The 19,501-nt window shown below is 48.9% G+C and overlaps 1 protein-coding gene across 2 annotated transcripts in view; it reads left to right on the forward strand.

Moving 5' to 3' along the window:
* Window positions 1-944: 944 nt before the first annotated feature.
* The window catches only part of LOC139279948 (SITS-binding protein), a 153,714-nt gene continuing 135,157 nt past the window's right edge, over window positions 945-19,501 (forward strand). For both annotated transcript variants that reach the window (XM_070899294.1, XM_070899295.1), the window contains exon 1: window positions 945-1,550. In XM_070899294.1, coding sequence (XP_070755395.1) covers window positions 1,080-1,550 — 471 coding nt within the window. In that variant the 5' untranslated portion in view covers window positions 945-1,079. The remainder of the gene's footprint in view (window positions 1,551-19,501) is intronic.

Genomic DNA, 19,501 nt, shown 5'->3' on the forward strand with positions numbered 1-19,501 from the left:
TTTTCCTGTTCAGTAAATGTGTTTGGCAGTTAAAGCCCCTGTGAAAGTCTGAGGTAGTGTTACTCTGCCCCCTACTGGAGTCAAAGAGGATCAGTGAGGGCACAAAATTAAGCCAAGAAGATGAAATACACTGAAAAATGTTCTCTGTTGAATCCCTGGGCACTCTACAAATTTACCCTTGGTATCTGGCCAAGTGAAAAAACTGACTGGGACACAGAGAGCTAGGAGTTACCATTGAGAGTCATCCGAGACAGTCCAGGGTAAAGGGTCAAGAAACTCAAAACACATAGCACTAAATTTATGAGAAGAAACCCAACACTGGGTTCTAACTCTCCTAATATGATCCTTGTTCTGATGTTGCTGAATCAGTTTGCGTTCCAGCCTGGGACTGATCCCTGGCTATGGTCAGTGTCAGCCGTGGCACTCTCGCCTCTGGGTCAGAAGGTTGTGGGTTCAAGTCCCACTCCAGGGACTTGAGCGCATAAATCTATGCTCACACTCCAGTGCAGTGCTGAGGGAGCGTTGGATTGTCGGAGGTGCCGTCTTTCGGATGAGACGTTAAACTGAGGCCCTGTCTGCTCTCTCAGGTGGTCGTGAAAGATCCCATGGCACTATTTCAAAGAAGAGCAGGGGAGTTATCCCTGGGGACCTGGCCAATATTTATCCCTCAATCAACATAACAAAAACAGATTGTCTGGTTATTATCCCATTGCTGTGTGTGGGAGCTTGCCGTGCGCAAATTGGCTGCCGCCGTTTCCCACTTCACAACAGTGACTGCACTCCAAAAGTACTTCATTGGCTGTAAAGCACGTTGAGACGTCCGGTGGCCGTGAAAGGCGCTATATAAAAGTAAGTTGTTCTTTTTGGTCGGCTTCCAGGACAGGACTGATCCTGATCCCTGGTCGGGTTCCAGGTTGGGGTCATGTGCCGGTGAATTGTGCCGGAGCAGCAGATTAGCGGCTGTTTGCAGAGTGCAAGAGGCGGAGAGCGAGTGGGGACAGAGCAGGCGGGGACAGAGCGAGCGGTAACGGCGGTGTCTCCCTCACACTGCCCCGGGGGGCCGGCCGGCCGGCCGCTCAATGCGGATGGTGAGACGGGCGAGAGAGATGCCCAGCCCCGGGGGCGATGCCAGCCTGGAGCCCGGCAGCAAGGAGATGAACGAGACGTGGAAGGGGGCGGTGGCTTGCCTGGGGGTGGCTTTGCTCTTCCTGATGACCATCGGCGTCCTTTACTGGCAGGTGGTGGACAAGCCGGACACCAACTGGATCCTGAGGGGACAGAGGAGTGGGCTAGTGTGGGACAGGAGGAGTCACACTCTCTCCCTCACCTCCCTCAGCTACCACAAGACCTTCGCGCAGATCCACGTCCGCCACCTGCCCGACAAGGGACTCTCGCTGCTCAAGAACCTCTGCTGGCTCAACCGGACCCAGTTCTGCTACACATGGGACGGCGTGGCAGAGCTGCAGGTGTCCCTGGTCCCGGCGAACCAGAGTGCGGCCGAGTGTTACCGCGTGGAGTGGACACCCAGCCACTGCCAAGTGGCTCTCAAGGTAACTCCACCCGCTGACTGTGCAGGCAAGCGGGAGATTGTTCCTGCAAACCAACTCCTTCAGGTCTCAACTCAGTGATACACCGTGTGTTGCTGGGGTATACCAGTGCAATTGAGATAAAAGATCAGCCATCATCTCATTGACGGGCCGAGTGGCCTAATCCTGCTCCTAATTCTTGTGTTCTAATGCTCCTGTAGAATGATATAGAATTTACAGCGCAGAAATAGACCATTCGGTCCAACAGGTTTCTGCAGGTGTATATGTCCCACAGGAGCCTCCTCATGCCCCTACTTTATCAACCCTGTCAGCCTAACCTCAGTGGTCACAAAATTATTGGAACAAATCCTGAAAGACAGGATAAATCTACTTTTAGGATTAATTAGGGACAGTCAGCACGGATTTGTAAAGGGAAGATCGTGTTTGACTTAATCTGATTGAATTTTTCGAGGAGGTAACCAGGAAGATTGATGAGGGTAGTGCATATGATGTAGTGTATATGGACTTTAGCAAAGCTTTTGATAAGGTCCCACATGGCAGACTGGTCACAAAGGTAAAAGCCCATGGGATCCAGGGCAAAGTGGCAAGTTGGATTCAAAATTGGCTCAGAGGTAGGAAGCAAAGGGATGTTTTTGTGACTGGAAGGATATTTCCAGTGGGGTTCCGCAGGGCTCAGTACTGGGTCCCTTGCTTTTTGTGGTATACATCAATGATCTAGATTTGAATATAGGGATATGATTAAAAAGTTTACAAATGACACAAATTGGCTGTGTGGTTGATAATGAAGAGGAAAGTTATGGGCTGCAGGAGGATATCAATCTACTGGTCAGGTGGTCAGAACAGTGGCAAATAGAATTTAATTCAGAGAAGTGTGAGGTGATGCACTTTGGGAGGGCTAATAAGGAAAAGGTATATACATTAAGCGGTAGGCCACTTAATAGTGTAGATAAACAAAGGGACCTTGGAGTGCTTGTCCACAGATCCCTGAAAGTAGCAGGCCAGGTGGATAAGGTGGTTAAGAAGGCAGACGGAATGCTTGCCTTTATTGGTCGAGGCATAGAATATATAACAGCAGGGAGGTTATGCTTAAATTGTATAATACTTTGGTTAGGCCACAGCTGGAGCACTGCGTGCAGTTCTGGTTGCTGTATTATAGGAAGGACGTGATTGCACTAGAGAGGGTGCAGAGGAGATTTACTAGGATGCTGCATGGAATGGAGAATCTTAGCTATGAGGACAGATTGGATAGGCTGGGTTTGTCTCATTGGAACAGAAGAGGTTGAGAGGAGACCTAATTTGAGGTGTATAAAAGTTTGAGGGGCCTGGATAGTAAGGGTCTATTTCCCTTGGTGGAGGGGTCTATTACGAGAGGTCATAGGGTTAAGGTGGTTGGTGGAAGGTTTAGAGGGGATTTGAGGGGAGGCTTCTTCATGCAGAGGGTTGTGGGGGTCTGGAACTCACTGCCTGGAAGGGTGGTAGAGGCAGAAACCCTCACCACATTTAAAATGTGTTGGGTTCAAGCTCCACTCCAGGGTTAAGCATAAAATCTGGGCTAACTTTCTGAGGGAGTCTTCTTCCTAGGCAGTCCCTCTGAGTCGAGAATGATTTGCTTCCACACTAATATGAGTTTTCAGGTGACTGATGAGTCCAATGCAATACCTACAGTCTCTGTCACAGGTGGGACAGACTGTGGTTGGAGGGATGGGTGGGTGGGGTTTTTGGGTTGTCGTGCGCTCCTTCTGCTGTTTATACTTGGCTTCCGCGTGCTTCCATCGAAGAGACTCAAAGTGTGCGGCGCCTTCCTGGATGCTTCTCCGCTTGGGCCAGGGATTCCCAGGTGTCGGTGGGGATGTTGTCAAGGACGATTTGAGGGTGTCCTTGAAGCGTTTCCTCTGCCCACCTGGGGCTCACTTGCCGTGTCAGAACCCTGAGTAGAGCACTTGTTTTGGGAGTCAAGTATCGGATATGCGGATGATGTGGCCCGTCTATCGGAGCTGATTGAGTGTGGTCAATGCTTTGATGCTGAGGATGTTTGCCTGAGAGAGAACACTGATGTTGGGTGCGCCTATCCTGCCAGTGGATTTTCAGGAACTTGCGGAGGCAGCGTTGGTGGTACTTTTCCAGTGCTTTGAGGTGCCTGCTGTACATAGTCCATGTCTCTGAAGCATATAGGAGGGCAGGTATCACTACTGCTCTGTAGACCATAAGCTTGGTGCCAGGTTTGCGGTCCTGGAGGGAATGCTGCACTGTCAGAGGTGCCATTTTTCAAAGGAGCTGTTAAATAGAGGCCCCTTGCAGGTGCATGTGAAAGGTCCCATGGCACTATTGGAAGAGCAGGGGTGTTTTCCCCGCTGTACTGGCCAAACTTTATCCCTCAATGCCCACAACAACTACAGATTATCTGGTCATTATCTCAATGCTGTTTGTGGGATCTTGCTGTGTATAAATTACCAAGCACATTTTATTCAATACAACAGTGACTACAATTAAAAATAGCCAAGAACTATATACATGGACGTTATTTCACTTGATTTCACTCGCACTCTCTCCCTCCTGAAGGTATCAAAGATCAGGGGTCAGTGTGTGAGGGTCAGGGGTCAGTGTGTGAGGGTCAAGGGTCAGTGTGTTAGGGTCAGGGGTCGTGGGTGAGGGTCAGGGGTCAGTGTGTGACGGTCTGGGTCAGGGGTCAGTGTGTGAGGGTCAGGGGTCATTGTGTGAGGGTCAGGGGTCAGCGTGTGATGGTCAGGGTCAGGGGTCAGTGAGTGATGGTCAGGGGTCAGTGTGTAATGATTAGGGAACCTGGCTGATTTCTTTTCATTCTACTCATCCCCATTTCAGGGGCACTGAGTCAATTGTGGCACTCTCAAACACTTACTGGTTATTGTACTCCTGTATATATTATATAATGTCACACCCTGTGTTGCTGGGTTTTACACTCTGGTATATATTATATTACAACACAATATCTGTTACTGGGTCTAACTTTCCTGTATATATTATATAACAACATACTCTGTGTTCATCATAGGCAGTCCCTCGAAATCGAGGAAGACTTGCTTCCACTCCAAAAGTGAGATCTTAGGTGACTGAACAGTTCTATACAGGAATTACAATCTCTGTCACAGGTGGGACAGACAGTGGTTGAAGGAAAGGGTGGGTGGGACTGGTTTGCCACACGCTCCTTCCGCTGCCTGTGTTTGTTTTCTGTATGCTCTCAGCAATGAGACTCGAGGTGCTCAGCGCCCTCCGGATGCTTTTCCTCCACTTAGGGCGGTCTTTGGCCAGGGACTCCCAGGTGTCGGTGGGGATGTTGCATTTTATCAAGGAGGCTTTGAGGGTGACCTTGAGATGTTTCCTCTGCCCGCCGAGGGCTCGCTTGCTGTGTAGGAGTTTGGAATGGAGCACTTGCTTTGGGAGTCTTGTGTCAGGCATGCAAACAATTGGCCCGCCCAACAGAGCTGGTCGAGAGTGGTCAGTGCTTCGATGCTGGGGATGTTGGCCTGATCGAGAAAACTAACGTTGGTGCGTCTGTCCTCCCAGGGGATTTGCAGGATCTTGCGGAGACATCGTTGGTGGTATTTCTCCAGCAACTTGAGGTGTCTACTGTACATGGTCCATGTCTCTGAGCCATACAGGAGGGCGGGTATCACTACAGCCCTGTAGACCATGAGCTTGGTGGCAGATTTGAGGGCCTGATCTTCGAACACTCTGTTCCTCAGGTGGCTGAAGGCTGTGCTGGCACACTGGAGGTGGTGTTGGACCTCGTCGTTGATGTTTGCCCTTGCTGTTAATAGGCATGAAAAGTGATCTAGGTTTTCCAGGGCCGCGCTGTGAATCTTGATGACTGGGGGCAGTGCTATGTGGCGCGGACAGTTTGGTGGAGGACCTTTGTCTTACAGATGTTTAGTGTAAGGCCCATGCTTTCGTACATCTCAGTGATGATGTTGACTATGACTTGGAGTTCAGTCTCTGAATGTGCGAAGACGCAAGTGTCGTCCGCATAACTGTAGCTCGACAACAGAGGATGGGATGGTTTTGGACCTGGCCTGGAGGCGACAAAAGTTGAACAGGTTCCCACTGGTTCTATAGTTTAGTTCCACTCCAGCGGGGAGCTTGTTGACTGTGAGGTGGAGCATTGCAGCTGCGGGATGGAGTCGAACACTCGTGTCAAAGGCAGAGTCTTGATTAAGGAGATCTTCAAAGTGCTCCTTCCAGCGGGTCCTAACTGCCTCGATGTCTCCCCATTCTTGGCCAGGAGTGGGGTGGGGCTTTGGGTGCTGGGCCGTAGTTGGACTTGACTGCGCTGAAGAATCCTCGCACATCATGGCTGTCGGCCAGCTGCTGAATCTCCTGTGCGTTCTCCACCCACCATCTATTCTTTAGTTCATGGGTTTTTTGTTGGACCTCGGGCTTAAGCCGTCTGTAATGCTGCTTTGCTGCTCCCGAATTGGGTTGTTGTTTTAGATTCAGAAATGCCCTGCGCTTGTGATTTATTAGCTCTTGGATCTCCTGGTCGTTCTCATCAAACCAGTCCTGGTGTTTCCTGGTTGAGTGACTGAGCGTCTCTTCGCAGGCCTGGTTATGGTGGCCTGGAGGGCAGACCAAGCGCTGTGGGCATTCTGCGTGTCGGGGTCATCAAAGGTCGCCAGGTTAGCAGTGAGGCACTGGCTGTATAGGGCTCTTTTATCTGGGTCTTTGAGTGTCCCGGCATTGATTTTTCTGCGGCACTGCTTCTGCTGCCGTCGCCGCTTTGGGGCTATGTTGATGATGGAACGGATTAGGCAGTGGTCCGTCCAGCAGTTGTCAGCTCCTGTCATGGTGCGGGTGATGCGCACGTCCTTGCGATCCCTGGCTCGGACGATGACTTAGTCGAGCAGGTGCCAGTGTTTGGAGCGAGGGTGTTGCCACGATGCCTTGTATTTGTCCCTCTGGTGGAACAAAGTGTTGGTGATGACAAGGTCATGTTCTAGACATTTTGTCAGGAGCAGGGTACCGCTGGAGTTAGTTTTCCCTACCCCTCTCTCTGCCGATCATGCCTCCCCAGAGGCCTTTGTCCTTACTGACCCTGGCGTTAAAGTCTCCGAGGAGGATTAGTTTGTCCTCCGTGGGGACGCAGGACAGGTATTGTTCGAGGCTGGAGTAGAATCCCTCTTTGGCCTCATCTGTTGCGTTGAGTGTTGGGGCATATGTACTGATGGCGCACTGGTTCCGGGATCGGGTGAGTCGGAGAGTCATGAGACGTTCGCTAATCCTGCAGGGGGAGTCTCTGAGGCGGTCGACCAGCTCGTTCTTCATGGCGAAACCGACTCCATGGAGGTGGCTTTCTTCCTCTGGTTTGCCTTTCCAGAAGAAGGTGTAACCTCCACCTTGTTCCTTGAGCTGTCCCTTCCCCTGCCCGCTGGGTCTCGCTTAGGGCGGTGATGTTGACATCGAAGCGTCTAAGTTCCCGGGCAACGATTGCGGTGCGGCGTTCCGGTCTGCCGCTGTTTGAGTTGTCCATGAGGGTCCTGGCGTTCCAGGTCCCGAACTTCACTTTGAAGGGTGGAAGATGCCTGTGCGTGAGTTCTTTTAACATGAGGTAGCCATTGCACACCAGCTACCATAAGGGCTTAGCTGAGCAAGGTCTTGGTCCAATGGCAAGGGGGTCCAAGATGACTGGTGACCAGGCTCTGCTGTATGGGCCGAGTTTCCTACGGCGAGATGAGGTGGTGAGAAAACCAAGGCCTGGCTGAGGGCAGGCATTGGGATTGTCAGAGGCCCATTTTGTGGGAGCAGGAGAGGTCAAATAGGTAAGAGTGACCACAGCTATTGTGCTCACCACATGCTTGACAAGAGACTCCGCCGTTGAGTGGGGCCAGCGGCCAGGGAAGACCCGAGCATCGCCGAAGGGATGAAGGCCCGAACATCACCGGAGGGAAGGCTCGTGCGTGAGGTAGGCCCAAATCTGTATTTGAAGCTGGTCGGAGGCTCATTGCCGGGGGTCAGTTGGAGCAGCTGAGTCGGCCAGTGGGGAGTGAGAAGCGAAGGTCCAGCTGGAGGGACTTGGTAGTAGGGAGGTTGATCTGGAAAGTAAGCCGAGATTGGGGGATGGGCAGTAGGCCCTTGCAGCACAGGATTTTAGGGTTTTAGGGGTAGGTAAAATACTTTGGGGGGTCGAAGTTAGGGCCAGAGGGGGTTTAGACAGTGAGGAGGGGGAATGTTTGAGGGAGAAAGAGGTGGATAATGGCAGCAGGTGGTCAGAGGAAGGTTTGTTCGGGGAGAGCTCCCTAGGGAGCTGCTATCCCATCCGCCATCTTGGATCCATTATATATTATATAATAACACACTGTGTGTTTCTGGATATAACACTGCTGTATATATTATATAATATCACTGTGTTATTGGGTATATCACTCCTGTATATATTGTATAATAAATATCATGTGTTACTGGATATAACACTCCTGTTTATATTATTTGATAACACATCGGGTGTTACTGGGTATAACACTGCTGTATATATTATATAAATATTGCACTATTCAATGACAAGTTTATCCTTCCTTAGGTAAGGAGACCAAAACTGTGCACAATACTCCAGGTGTGGTTTCACCAGGGCTCTATATAATTGCAGTATGACATCTTTACTCTTATACTCATCCTCTTGTAATCAAGGCCAACATACCATTTGCTTTCTTAATTGCTTGCTGTACCTGCATGTTAACTTTCAGTGATTTGTGTACAAGGTCACCCAGGTCCCTCTGAACACCAACATTTCCCAATCTCTCACCATTTACAAAATAATGTTTTTCTATTTTTCCCACCAAAGTAAATAACTTCACATTTCTCCACATTATATTCAATTTGCCATGTTCTTGCCCACTCACTTGGTCTGTCTATATCCCCTTTGTTGTGTATCTGTAAAGCATGCACTCCCATGTTCTACCACCAGGGAGCACATCCCCTGAAGTCCCAAGGGATCCCAGCATCCCTTGGGAGCACTGTATATAAGCCGGCCCCTAAGGCCTGTTCCTCACTCTAGAGCATCTTAATAAAGACTGAGGTCATTGTTATATTAACCTCCTTGTGAGCAGTCTTATCTGTGTTAGGAACACAATAACTGGCGATGAGTATACGAATCCAACGCAAAGATGCAGCAAACTGTGGGCATCCTGGAGAAGTTCTTGGAGGGTGAGGACTGGGAAGCCTATGTCGAACGGCTAGACCAGTACTTTGTAGCCAACGATATAGGCCGGACGGAGAAGGAAGCGGTGCAAAAAGGAAAGCAGTCCTCCTCACGGTCTGCGGGGCACCGACCTACAGCCTCATGAAGAATCATCTGGCTCCGGTGAAACCCACAGATAAGTCGTATGAGGAGTTGTGTACACTGGTTCGGGAGCATCTTAACCCGAGGGAGAGCATGCTGATGGCGAGGTATCGGTTCTACATGTGCCAGCGATCTGAAGGTCAGGAAGTGACGAGTTACGTCGCCGAGCTAAGGTGACTTGCAAGACAATGTGAGTTTGATGCCTACCTGGAGCAGATGCTCAGAGACTTTTTTGTACTGGGCACTGGCCACGAGACCATCCTACGAAAACTTTTGACTGTAGAGACACCAACCCTCAGTAAGGCCATTGCGATAGCACAGGCGTTTATGTCCACCAGTGATAACACCAAACAAATCTCTCAGCACACAATGTTCATAAATTAACTGGAACTGTGTTTGCGAGCAGAAATGTACAGGGCAGAAACCACGAGTCTGCAACTGCCAGCAGGCCTCAGATGATCTAGATGACTCAGAGTCCGCAACAAAGGATGAATGCAAGGCAATTCACACCTTGTTAGCGTTGTGGAGGCTTCGATTCAGCCTATTCATGCCGCTTCAAAGGGTATGTTTGCAAGAGCTGTGGAACAATGGGGCACCTCCAACGAGCTTGCAGATGAGCTGCAAGCTCTGCAAAACCTGCTAACCACCACGTGGCAGAGGAAGGTCGGTCCATGGTGGATGAAAGCAATTTTGAGCCTCAGAGAGAGGAAGCAGATGCTGAAGTACACTGGGTGCACACATTTTCGACGAAATGTCCACATATAATGCTAAATGTAAAATTGATTGGCTTACCCGTAGCCATGGAACTGGACACTGGCGCTAGCCAATCCATCTTGAGTAAATAAAATGAGAGACTGTAATGCAACAAAGCACTCAGACCAGCCCTGAGCCCCATCCACACCAAAGAGCTCATCACTGTCCTGGGCAGCGCCATGGTCAAGGTCACCTACGAGGGCATGGTGCACGAACTGCCACTCTGGATTGTCCCGGGCGATGGCCCCACACTGCTTAGAAGGAGCAGGCTGGGCAAAATCCGCTGGAACTGGGATGACATCCGAGTGCTTTCACATGTCGATGAGGCCTCATGTACCCAGGTTCTTAACAAATTTCCTTCCCTTTTTGAGCCAGGCATTGGAAACTTTTCTGGGGCGAAGGTGCGGATCCACTTGGTCCCAGAGGCATGACCCATTCACCACAAGGCGCGAGCTGTACCTCACATGATGAGGGAGAGAGTGGAAATCGAGCTGGACAGGCTGCAACGCGAGGGTATCATCTCCCCAGTGGAATTCAGCGAGTGGGCCAGTCCGATTGTTCCAGGACTCAAAAGTGATGGCACGGTCAGGATTTGCGGTGATTATAAAGTAATTATTAATCGTTTCTCACTACAGGACCAATACCCGCTACCTAAGGCAGATGACCTATTTGCAACGCTGGCAGGAGGCAAGCTTGACCTGACTTCGGCCTACATGACGCAGGAGCTGAAGGAGTCTTCGAAGAGCCTCACCTGCATCAACACGCACAAGGGACTGTTCATCTACAACAGATGCCTGTTTGGAATTCGGTCAGCTGCAGCGATCTTCCAGAGAAACATGGAGAGCCTACTCAAGTCGGTACCACGCACGGTGGTTTTTCAGGACGACATATTGGTCACGGATCGGGACACCGCCGAGCACCTACAAAACCTGGAGGAGGTCCTCCAGTGACTGGATCGCGTAAGTATGCGGCTGAAGAGGTCGAAATGCGTCTTCATGGCAACAGAAGTGGAGTTTTTGGGGAGAAAGATCGTGGCGGACGGCATTCGGCCCACAGACGCCAAGACAGAGGCCATCAGTAACGCGCCCAGGCCACAGAACGTCACGGAGCTGAGGTCGTTCCTGGGACTCCTCAACTATTTTGATAACTTCCTACCAGGGTTAAGCACCCTCTTGGAGCCCCTACATGTGTTATTGCGTAAAGGTGAGAACTGGGTATGGGAAAAAAACAAGTAATTGCTTTTGAGAAAGCCAGAAACATTTTATGCTCCAACAAGCTGCTTGTATTGTATAACCTGTGTAAAAGACTTGTGCTAGCATGTGATGCGTCGTCGTACGGAGTCGGGTGTGTATTACAACAAGCTAACGTTGCGGGGAAGATACAACCTGTCGCCTATGCCTCCAGGAGCTTGTCTATGGCTGAGAGGGCCTACAGCATGGTTGAGAAAGAGGGATTAGCGTGTGTGTTCGGGGTAAAGAAAATGCATCAGTACCTGTTTGGCCTCAAATTTGAGCTGGAAACCAATCACAAGCCCCTCATATCCCTGTTCGCTGAAAACAAGGGGATAAATACTAATGCCTCAGCCCGCATACAAAGGTGGGCGCTCACGCTATCAGCGTATAACTATACCATCTGCCACAGGCCAGGCACCGAGAACTGTGCGGATGCTCTCAGTCTGCTACCATTGCCCACCACGGGGGTGGAAATGGCGCAGCCTGCAAACTTGTTGATGGTGGCGTAGCCCGCAGACTTGTTGATGGTCATGGAAGCGTTTGAAATTGATAAATCACCTGTCACGGCCCGCCAGATTAGGACTTGGACCAGCCAAGATCCTCTGCTGTCCCTAGTAAAAAAACTGTGTACTGCATGGGAGCTGGGCCAGCATCCCCGTTGAAATGCAAGAGCTAATCAAGCCGTTACAGTGGCGAAAGGACGAGTTGTCCATTCAGGCAGACTGCCTGTTGTGGGGTAACTGCATCGTGCTATCCAAAAAAGGCAGGGAGACATTCATCTCGGATCTCCACAGCACACACCTGGGTACAGTAATGATGAAAGCGATTGCCAGATCCCACGTGTGGTGGCCCGGTATCGACTCTGACTTAGAGTCCTGTGTACGGCAATGCAGCGTGTGTGCTCATTGAGCAACGCACCCAGAGAGGCACCACTAAGTTTGTGGTCCTGGTCCTCCAGATCATGGTCGAGGATCCATGTCGACTATGCGGGCCCGTTTCTCGGTAAAATGTTCCTGGTGGTGGTGGATGCTTTTTCAAAATTGATTTGGCGTAAAAATAAAAAAGGGAAGGTGGCTCAACCGTGGCTATCTAGGGAAATCAGGGATAGTATTAAAGCCAAGGAAATGGCATACAAATTGGCCAGAAATAGCAGCGAACCTGGGGACTGGGAGAAATTTAGAACTCAGCAGAGGAGGACAAAGGGTTTGATTAGGGCAGGGAAAATGGAGTACGAGAAGAAGCTTGCAGGGAACATTAAGGCGGATTGCAAAAGTTTCTATAGGTATGTAAAGAGAAAAAGGTTAGTAAAGACAAACGTAGGTCCTCTGCAGTCAGAATCAGGGGAAGTCATAACGGGGAACAAAGAAATGGCAGACCAATTGAACAAGTACTTTGGTTCAGTATTCACTAAGGAGGACACAAACAACCTTCCGGATATAAAAGTGGTCAGAGGGTCTATTAAGGAGGAGGAACTGAGGGAAATCTTTATTAGTCGGGAAATTGTGTTGGGGAAATTGATGGGATTGAAGGCTGATAAATCCCCAGGGCCTGATGGACTGCATCCCAGAGTACTTAAGGAGGTGGCCTTGGAAATAGCGGATGCATTGACAGTCATTTTCCAACATTCCATTGACTCTGGATCAGTTCCTATCGAGTGGAGGGTAGCCAATGTAACCCCACTTTTTAAAAAAGGAGGGAGAGAGAAAGCAGGGAATTATTGACCGGTCAGCCTGACCTCAGTAGTGGGTAAAATGATGGAATCAATTATTAAGGATGTCATAGCAGCGCATTTGGAAAATGGTGACATGATAGGTCCAAGTCAGCATGGATTTGTGAAAGGGAGATCATGCTTGACAAATCTTCTGGAATTTTTTGAGGATGTTTCCAATAAAGTGGACAAAGGAGTACCAGTTGATGTGGTATATTTGGACTTTCAGAAGGCTTTCGACAAGGTCCCACACAGGAGATTAATGTGCAAAGTTAAAGCACATGGGATTGGGGGTAGTGTGCTGACGTGGATTGAGAACTGGTTGTCAGACAGGAAGCAAAGAGTAGGAGTAAATGGGTACTTTTCGGAATGGCAGGCAGTGACTAGTGGGGTACCGCAGGGTTCTGTGCTGGGGCCCCAGCTGTTTACATTGTACATTAATGATTTAGACGAGGGGATTAAATGTAGTATCTCCAAATTTGCGGATGACACTAAGTTGGGTGGCAGTGTGAGCTGCGAGGAGGATGCTATGAGGCTACAGAGTGACTTGGATAGGTTAGGTGAGTGGGCAAATGCGTGGCAGATGAAGTATAATGTGGATAAATGTGAGGTTATCCACTTTGGTGGTAAAAACAGAGAGACAGACTATTATCTGAATGGTGACAGATTAGGAAAAGGGAAGGTGCAACGAGACCTGGGTGTCATGGTACATCAGTCATTGAAGGTTGGCATGCAGGTACAGCAGGCGGTTAAGAAAGCAAATGGCATGTTGGCCTTCATAGCGAGGGGATTTGAGTACAGGGGCAGGGAGGTGTTGCTACAGTTGTACAGGGCCTTGGTGAGGCCACACCTGGAGTATTGTGTACAGTTTTGGTCTCCTAACTTGAGGAAGGACATACTTGCTATTGAGGGAGTGCAGCGAAGATTCACCAGACTGATTCCCGGGATGGTGGGACTGACCTATCAAGAAAGACTGGATCAACTGGGCTTGTATTCACTGGAGTTCAGAAGAGTGAGAGGGGACCTCATAGAAACGTTTAAAATTCTGACGGGTTTGGACAGGTTGGATGCAGGAAGAATGTTCCCAATGTTGGGGAAGTCCAGAACCAGGGGTCACAGTCTAAGGATAAGGGGTAAGCCATTTAGGACCGAGATAAGGAGAAACTTCTTCACCCAGAGAGTGGTGAGCCTGTGGAATTCTCTACCACAGGAAGTAGTTGAGGCCAATTCACTAAATATATTCAAAAGGGAGTTAGATGAAGTCCTTACTACTCGGGGGATCAAGGGGTATGGCGTGAAAGCAGGAAGTGGGTACTGAAGTTTCATGTTCAGCCATGAACTCGTTGAATGGCGGTGCAGGCTAGAAGGGCTGAATGGCCTGCTCCTGCACCTATTTTCTATGTTTCTATGTTTCTATGATTGAATGTGAAATAATGTCGGGAAGCACCGCCACCGCCACCATTGAAAGCCTGAGGGCCATGTTTGCCATCCATGGCCTGCCTGACATACTGGTCAGTGACAACGAGCCATGTTTCACCAGTGCCGAATTTAAAGAATTAATGACCCGCAATGGGATCAAACATGTCACCTCGGCCCCGTTTAAACCAGCCTCCAATGGGCAGGCAGAGCGGGCAGTACAAACAATCAAACAGAGCTTTAAACGAGTCACAGAAGGCTCACTCCAAACCCGCCTGTCCCGAGTACTGCTCAGCTACCGCACGAGACCCCACTTGCTCACAGGGGTGCCCCCGGCTGAGCTATTCATGAAAAGGACACTTCAAACCAGACTCTCGCTGGTTCACCCCAACCTGCATGATCAGGTAGCGAGCAGGCAGCAGCAACAAAATGTAAACGATGGTCGCGCCACTGTGTCACGGGAAATTGATCTAAATGTCCCCGTGTATGTGCTAAACTATGGACATGGTCCCAAGTGGATCGCGGGCACGGTGATAGCTAAAGAAGGGAGTAGGGTGTTTGTAGTCAAACTAGACAATGGACAAATTTGCAGAAAGCACCTGGACCATACGAGGCTGCGGTTCACAGATTGCCCTGAACAATCCACAGCAGACACCACCTTTTTCGAGCCCACAATACACACCCAAAGGATCAACGACACCACCCCTGACTAGGAAATTGAACCCATCACGCCCAACAGCCCAGCAAGGCCAGGCTCACCCAGCAGCCCTGCAGGGCCAACAATACAACAACACCCCAGCCCAGTGAGGGCACAGCCAACACACCAGAACAGACATTTGTACCGAGGCGGTCCACCAGGGAAAGAAAGGCTCCCGACTGCCTCACCTTGTAAATAGTTTTCACTTTGACTTTGGCGGGGAGTGATGTTGTGTATCTGTAAAGCATGCACTCCCATGTTCCACCACCAGGGAGCTCATCCCCTGATGTCCCAAGGGATCCCAGCATCCCTTGGGAGCACTGTATATAAGTCGGCCCCTAAGGCCGGTACCTCACTCTGGAGCGTCTTAATAAAGACTGAGGTCACTGTGTGATTAACCTCCTTGTGTGCAATCTCATCTGTGTTAGGAACACAATCCCCTTGACGTCTCTTTGCATCCTCCTCACAACTTACATTCCCACCTAGCTTTGTATCATCAGCAAACTTGGATATATTACATTTGGTCCCCTCATCCAAATCATTGATATAGATTGTTAATAGCTGGGGCCCAAGCACCGATCCTTGCGGCACCCCACTAGTTACAGCCTGTCAACCCGAAAATGACCCGTTTATTCCTACTCTGTTTTCTGTACATTAGCCAATCCACAATCCATGCTTAGTATATTACCCACAGTCCCCTGAGCCCTCATTTTGTGCAATAGCCTCTTGTGCGACACGTTATCAAATGCCTGCTGAAAATCCAAATAAACCACATCCACTGGTCCCCCTTTGTCTATTCTGCTATTTACAACCTCAAAACACTTAACAGATTTGTCAAACATGATTTTCCTTTCACTTGGAAAAGTATGAAGGTCAGCATGGATTTGTTAAAGATAAAACGTGTTTGACTAACTTGGTTGAGTTGTTTGATGAAGTAACGGAGAGGATTGATGAGGGTAGTGTGGATGGTGTGTATATGAACTTTCAAAAGGCATTTGACAAAGTACCACATAATAGACTTGTTAGCAAAATTAAAGCCCATGGGATTAAAGGGACAGTGGCAGCATGGATGTGAAATTGACTGAGGGACAGAAATCAGAGAGTGGTGGTGAATGGTTGTTTCTCAGACTAGAGGGCAGTATACAGGCATGTTCCCCAGGGGTCGGTGTTGGGACCACTGCTCTTTTTGATAAATATTTATGACCTGGACCTGGGTACACAGGATATAATTTCAACATTTGCAGATGATACGAACTCAGAAATGCAGTAAACACTGAGAAGGATAGTAACAGACTTCAGGAGGACACAGACAGACTGGTGAAATGGCAAACACATGGCTGATGTAAATTGATACGTTTTGGTAGGAAGAATGAGGAGAGGCAATATAATGCAAATGGTGCAATTTCAGAGGGAACAGGAAGACCCGGGGCTGAATGTACCCAAATCTTTGAAGGTGGCAGCACAAGTTGAGAAGGTTGTTTTTAAAAAATAGCATGTAGGGTCCTTGGCTTTATTCATCAGCATCATCATCATCATAGGCAGTCCCTCAGAGTCGAGGAAGACTTGCTTCCACTCTAAAAGTGAGTTCTCAGCTGGCTGAGGTGTCCAATGCGGGATTAAAGTCTCTCTCACAGGTGGGACAGAGTAGTTGAAGGAAAGGGTGGGGAATCTGGTTTGCCGCACGCTCCTTCCGCTGCCTGCGCTTGTTTTCTGTATGCTCTCGGCGACGAGACTCGAGGTGCTCAGCGCCCTCCCGGATGCTCTTCCTCCACTTAGGGCGGTCTTTGGCCAGGGACTCCCAGTTGTCGGTGGGGTTGTTGCATTTTATCAAGGAGGCTTTGAGGGTGTCCTTGTAACGTTTCCTCTGCCCATCTGGGGCTTGCCATGTCGAAGCTCCACGTGGAGCACTTGCTTTGGGAGTCTCGAGTTGGGCATGTGGACAATGTGGCCCCAACGGAGCTGATCAAGCGTGGTCAATGCTTCGATACTGGGCATGTTGGCCTCAGCGAGAACACTGACTTTGGTGCGTCTGTCCTCCCAGTGGATTTGCAGGATCTTGTGGAGGCAGCGCTGATGGTACTTCTCCAGCGCTTTGAGGTGTCTGCTGTACATAGTCCATGTCTCTGAGCCGTATGGGAAAGCAGGTATCGCTACTGCTCTGTAGACCATGAGCTTGGTGCCGGGTTTGAGGACAGATTATAGAACAGATGGGAATCTGTTGAACCTCCGCCGCCTCCAGGCCAGATCCGAGGTCGTTCCATCCTCTGTCATTGAACTACAGTATGCGGACGATGCTTGCGTCTGCGCACACTCGGAGGCCGAACTCCAAGCCATTGTCAGCACCTTCACCGACGCGTACGAGAGCACGGGCCATACGCCAAACATCTGTAAGACAAAGGTCCTCTACCAACGTGATCCCGCCACATAGCACTGCCCCTCTCTGATTATCAAAATCCACGACGAGGCCTTGAACAATGTGGACCATTTTCCATACCTCGGGAGCCTACTGTCAGCAAGAGCAGACATTGACGACGAGGTCCAACACCGCCTCCAGTGCGCCAGCGCAGCCTTCGGTCGCCTGAGGAAGAGAGTGTTTGAAGACCAGGACCTCAAAACTGGCACCAAGCTTTATTAATAGAGGAATAGAGTACAATAGCATGGAAGTTATGCTAAAACTTTATAAAACACTGGTTAGACATCACCTGGAGTATTGTGTTCAATTCTGGGCCTCACACTTCAGGAAGGATGTCAAGGCCTGGGAGAGGGTGCAGAGGAGATTTACAAGAATGGTACCATTGATGAGACACTTCAGTTATGTGGAGAGAATGGAGATCTGATGAGGTGTTCAAAATCATGAACGGTTTTGATAAAATAAATGAGAAAGCATTTCCAGTGGCAGAAGGGTCATGAACCAGAGGACGCAGATTGAAGGTGATTGGCAAAAGAACCAGAGGTGACATGAGAAAACATTTGTTTACGCAGCGAGTTGTTATAATCTGGAATGCACTGCCTGAAAGAGTGGTGGAAGCAGATTCAATAATAACATTCGAAAGAAAAATTGTTAAATGCTTGAAGGGAAAAATGTACAGGGCTATAGGGAAAGAGTAGGGCAGTGAGATTAGCTGGATAGTTCAACGAGAAAGCTGGTACAGGTACTATGACTCGAATGGTCACCTTTTGTGCATCTATGATTCACTTTTTCTTTCACTAAGGTCCAAAATAAGGTTTTGAACAAAAATATATATATTTTTTAAATTATATATTTCACAATAGCAGGATTAAATTTACCCAATGCATTATCTTTGCGTCTTTTAATGCCTTCATTAAGAACATAAGAAATAGGAGCAGGAGTAGGCCATTAGAACCTTCGAGCCTGCTCCGCCATTTAATAAGATCATCGCTGATCTGATCTTGGTCTCAACTCCACTTTCCCGCCCACTCTCCATAACCCTTGACCTCCTTATCATTCAAAAATCTGTCTATCTCCGCCTTAAATATATTCAATGACCCAGCCTCCACAGAGCTGCGGATAGATCGATAATGAGGAGGAGGTTCACAGTCACATAGGATGTCATTTGTGACTTTGATAAAGGCCGTTTCAGTACTGTGTGTGACAGGGGTGGAAACCTGATTGGAGGGGTTCAAGCAAGGAGTTGCAAGAAAGATGGACATGGATTTGGGAGCTGCCAACACGTTCAAGGAACGTGGAAAGGAAAAGGAGGTTGAAAGTAGGACTGGAGGGTCAAAGTTGAATGTTTTGAGGACAGGGTGATGAATGTAATTTTGAAAGGCAGGGCATAGTACCTTAGGATAAGGAATCATTTACAATGTCAGCTAACATGGGTGCCAGGAAGGGAAGTTGGTGATCAGCAGTTTAATAGGAATGGGGTCAAGGGAGCAGGAAGTGGGTCTTGTGGACAAGATGAATTCGGAAAGGTGCTTGAGGAGAGAAACGAGAGAGAGACATATGGGTTCAGGGCTGGGGCAGGGAGGGGGTTAGGTCCAGTAAGCAAGCGGAAGGGGGAAATAATTAGAAGCAGCTGAAGAGATGGTTGCAATCTTACTGACCAAGAAGTCAATGAGCTCATTGCGCTTGTTGTCAGAGAGGAGATTCAGGAGACGAGTGGAGTTAAAGAAATAGGAGTTATCTTTACTCCATGATGATGCTGGAGTAGTGAGTGGTTTTAGCAGAGCAAGGTCTGCTGTAACTTGTGATTTTGTTATAGATTTTGATTTATGCACAATACATTTTAGAAAACTGTCGTAAGCTGAGTGAGAGGCTGTGATCAGAGAATGTATTGCCTTGCTGTGCTCAGACAGGTGTGAGAGAGACTGAGAGACAAAGAGCCTGTAATTCTTCATGATTGTCTGAGTTCAATTTCAGAAAAAATACCAGTTGAATATGGAAGCCGTTTCATTATCTCACCTTTGCATTATAGGCAGTAAATGTAAATGCTAATCACTTACAGCCATGAGACAGTGGGAGACAAGAAACAAGGAAAAAAAAAAGATGTTGCATTTATATAACGACCACAGACGATCTCAAAGCACTTTACTGCCAATGAATTACTTTTTTGATATGTAGTCCCTGTAGTTAATTTCCACACAGCAAGATTCCACAAACAGAAATGTGATAATGACCTGATAATATGTTTTTAGTTGCTGATCAAGGGATAACCATTGTCCAGGATGCCGAAAAGAACACACTGCTCTTCTTTGAAATAGTGCCAAGGAACCTACTATGTCTGCCCCTCCGACAGTGCGGCACTCCTTCAGTACTGCCCCTCCGACAGTACAGGGCTCCCTCAGTACTGCCCCTCTGACAGTGCGGCGGTCCCTCAG

This window comes from Pristiophorus japonicus, chromosome 14 (genome assembly GCF_044704955.1).
Source record: "Pristiophorus japonicus isolate sPriJap1 chromosome 14, sPriJap1.hap1, whole genome shotgun sequence".
NCBI lineage: Eukaryota > Metazoa > Chordata > Chondrichthyes > Pristiophoridae > Pristiophorus > Pristiophorus japonicus.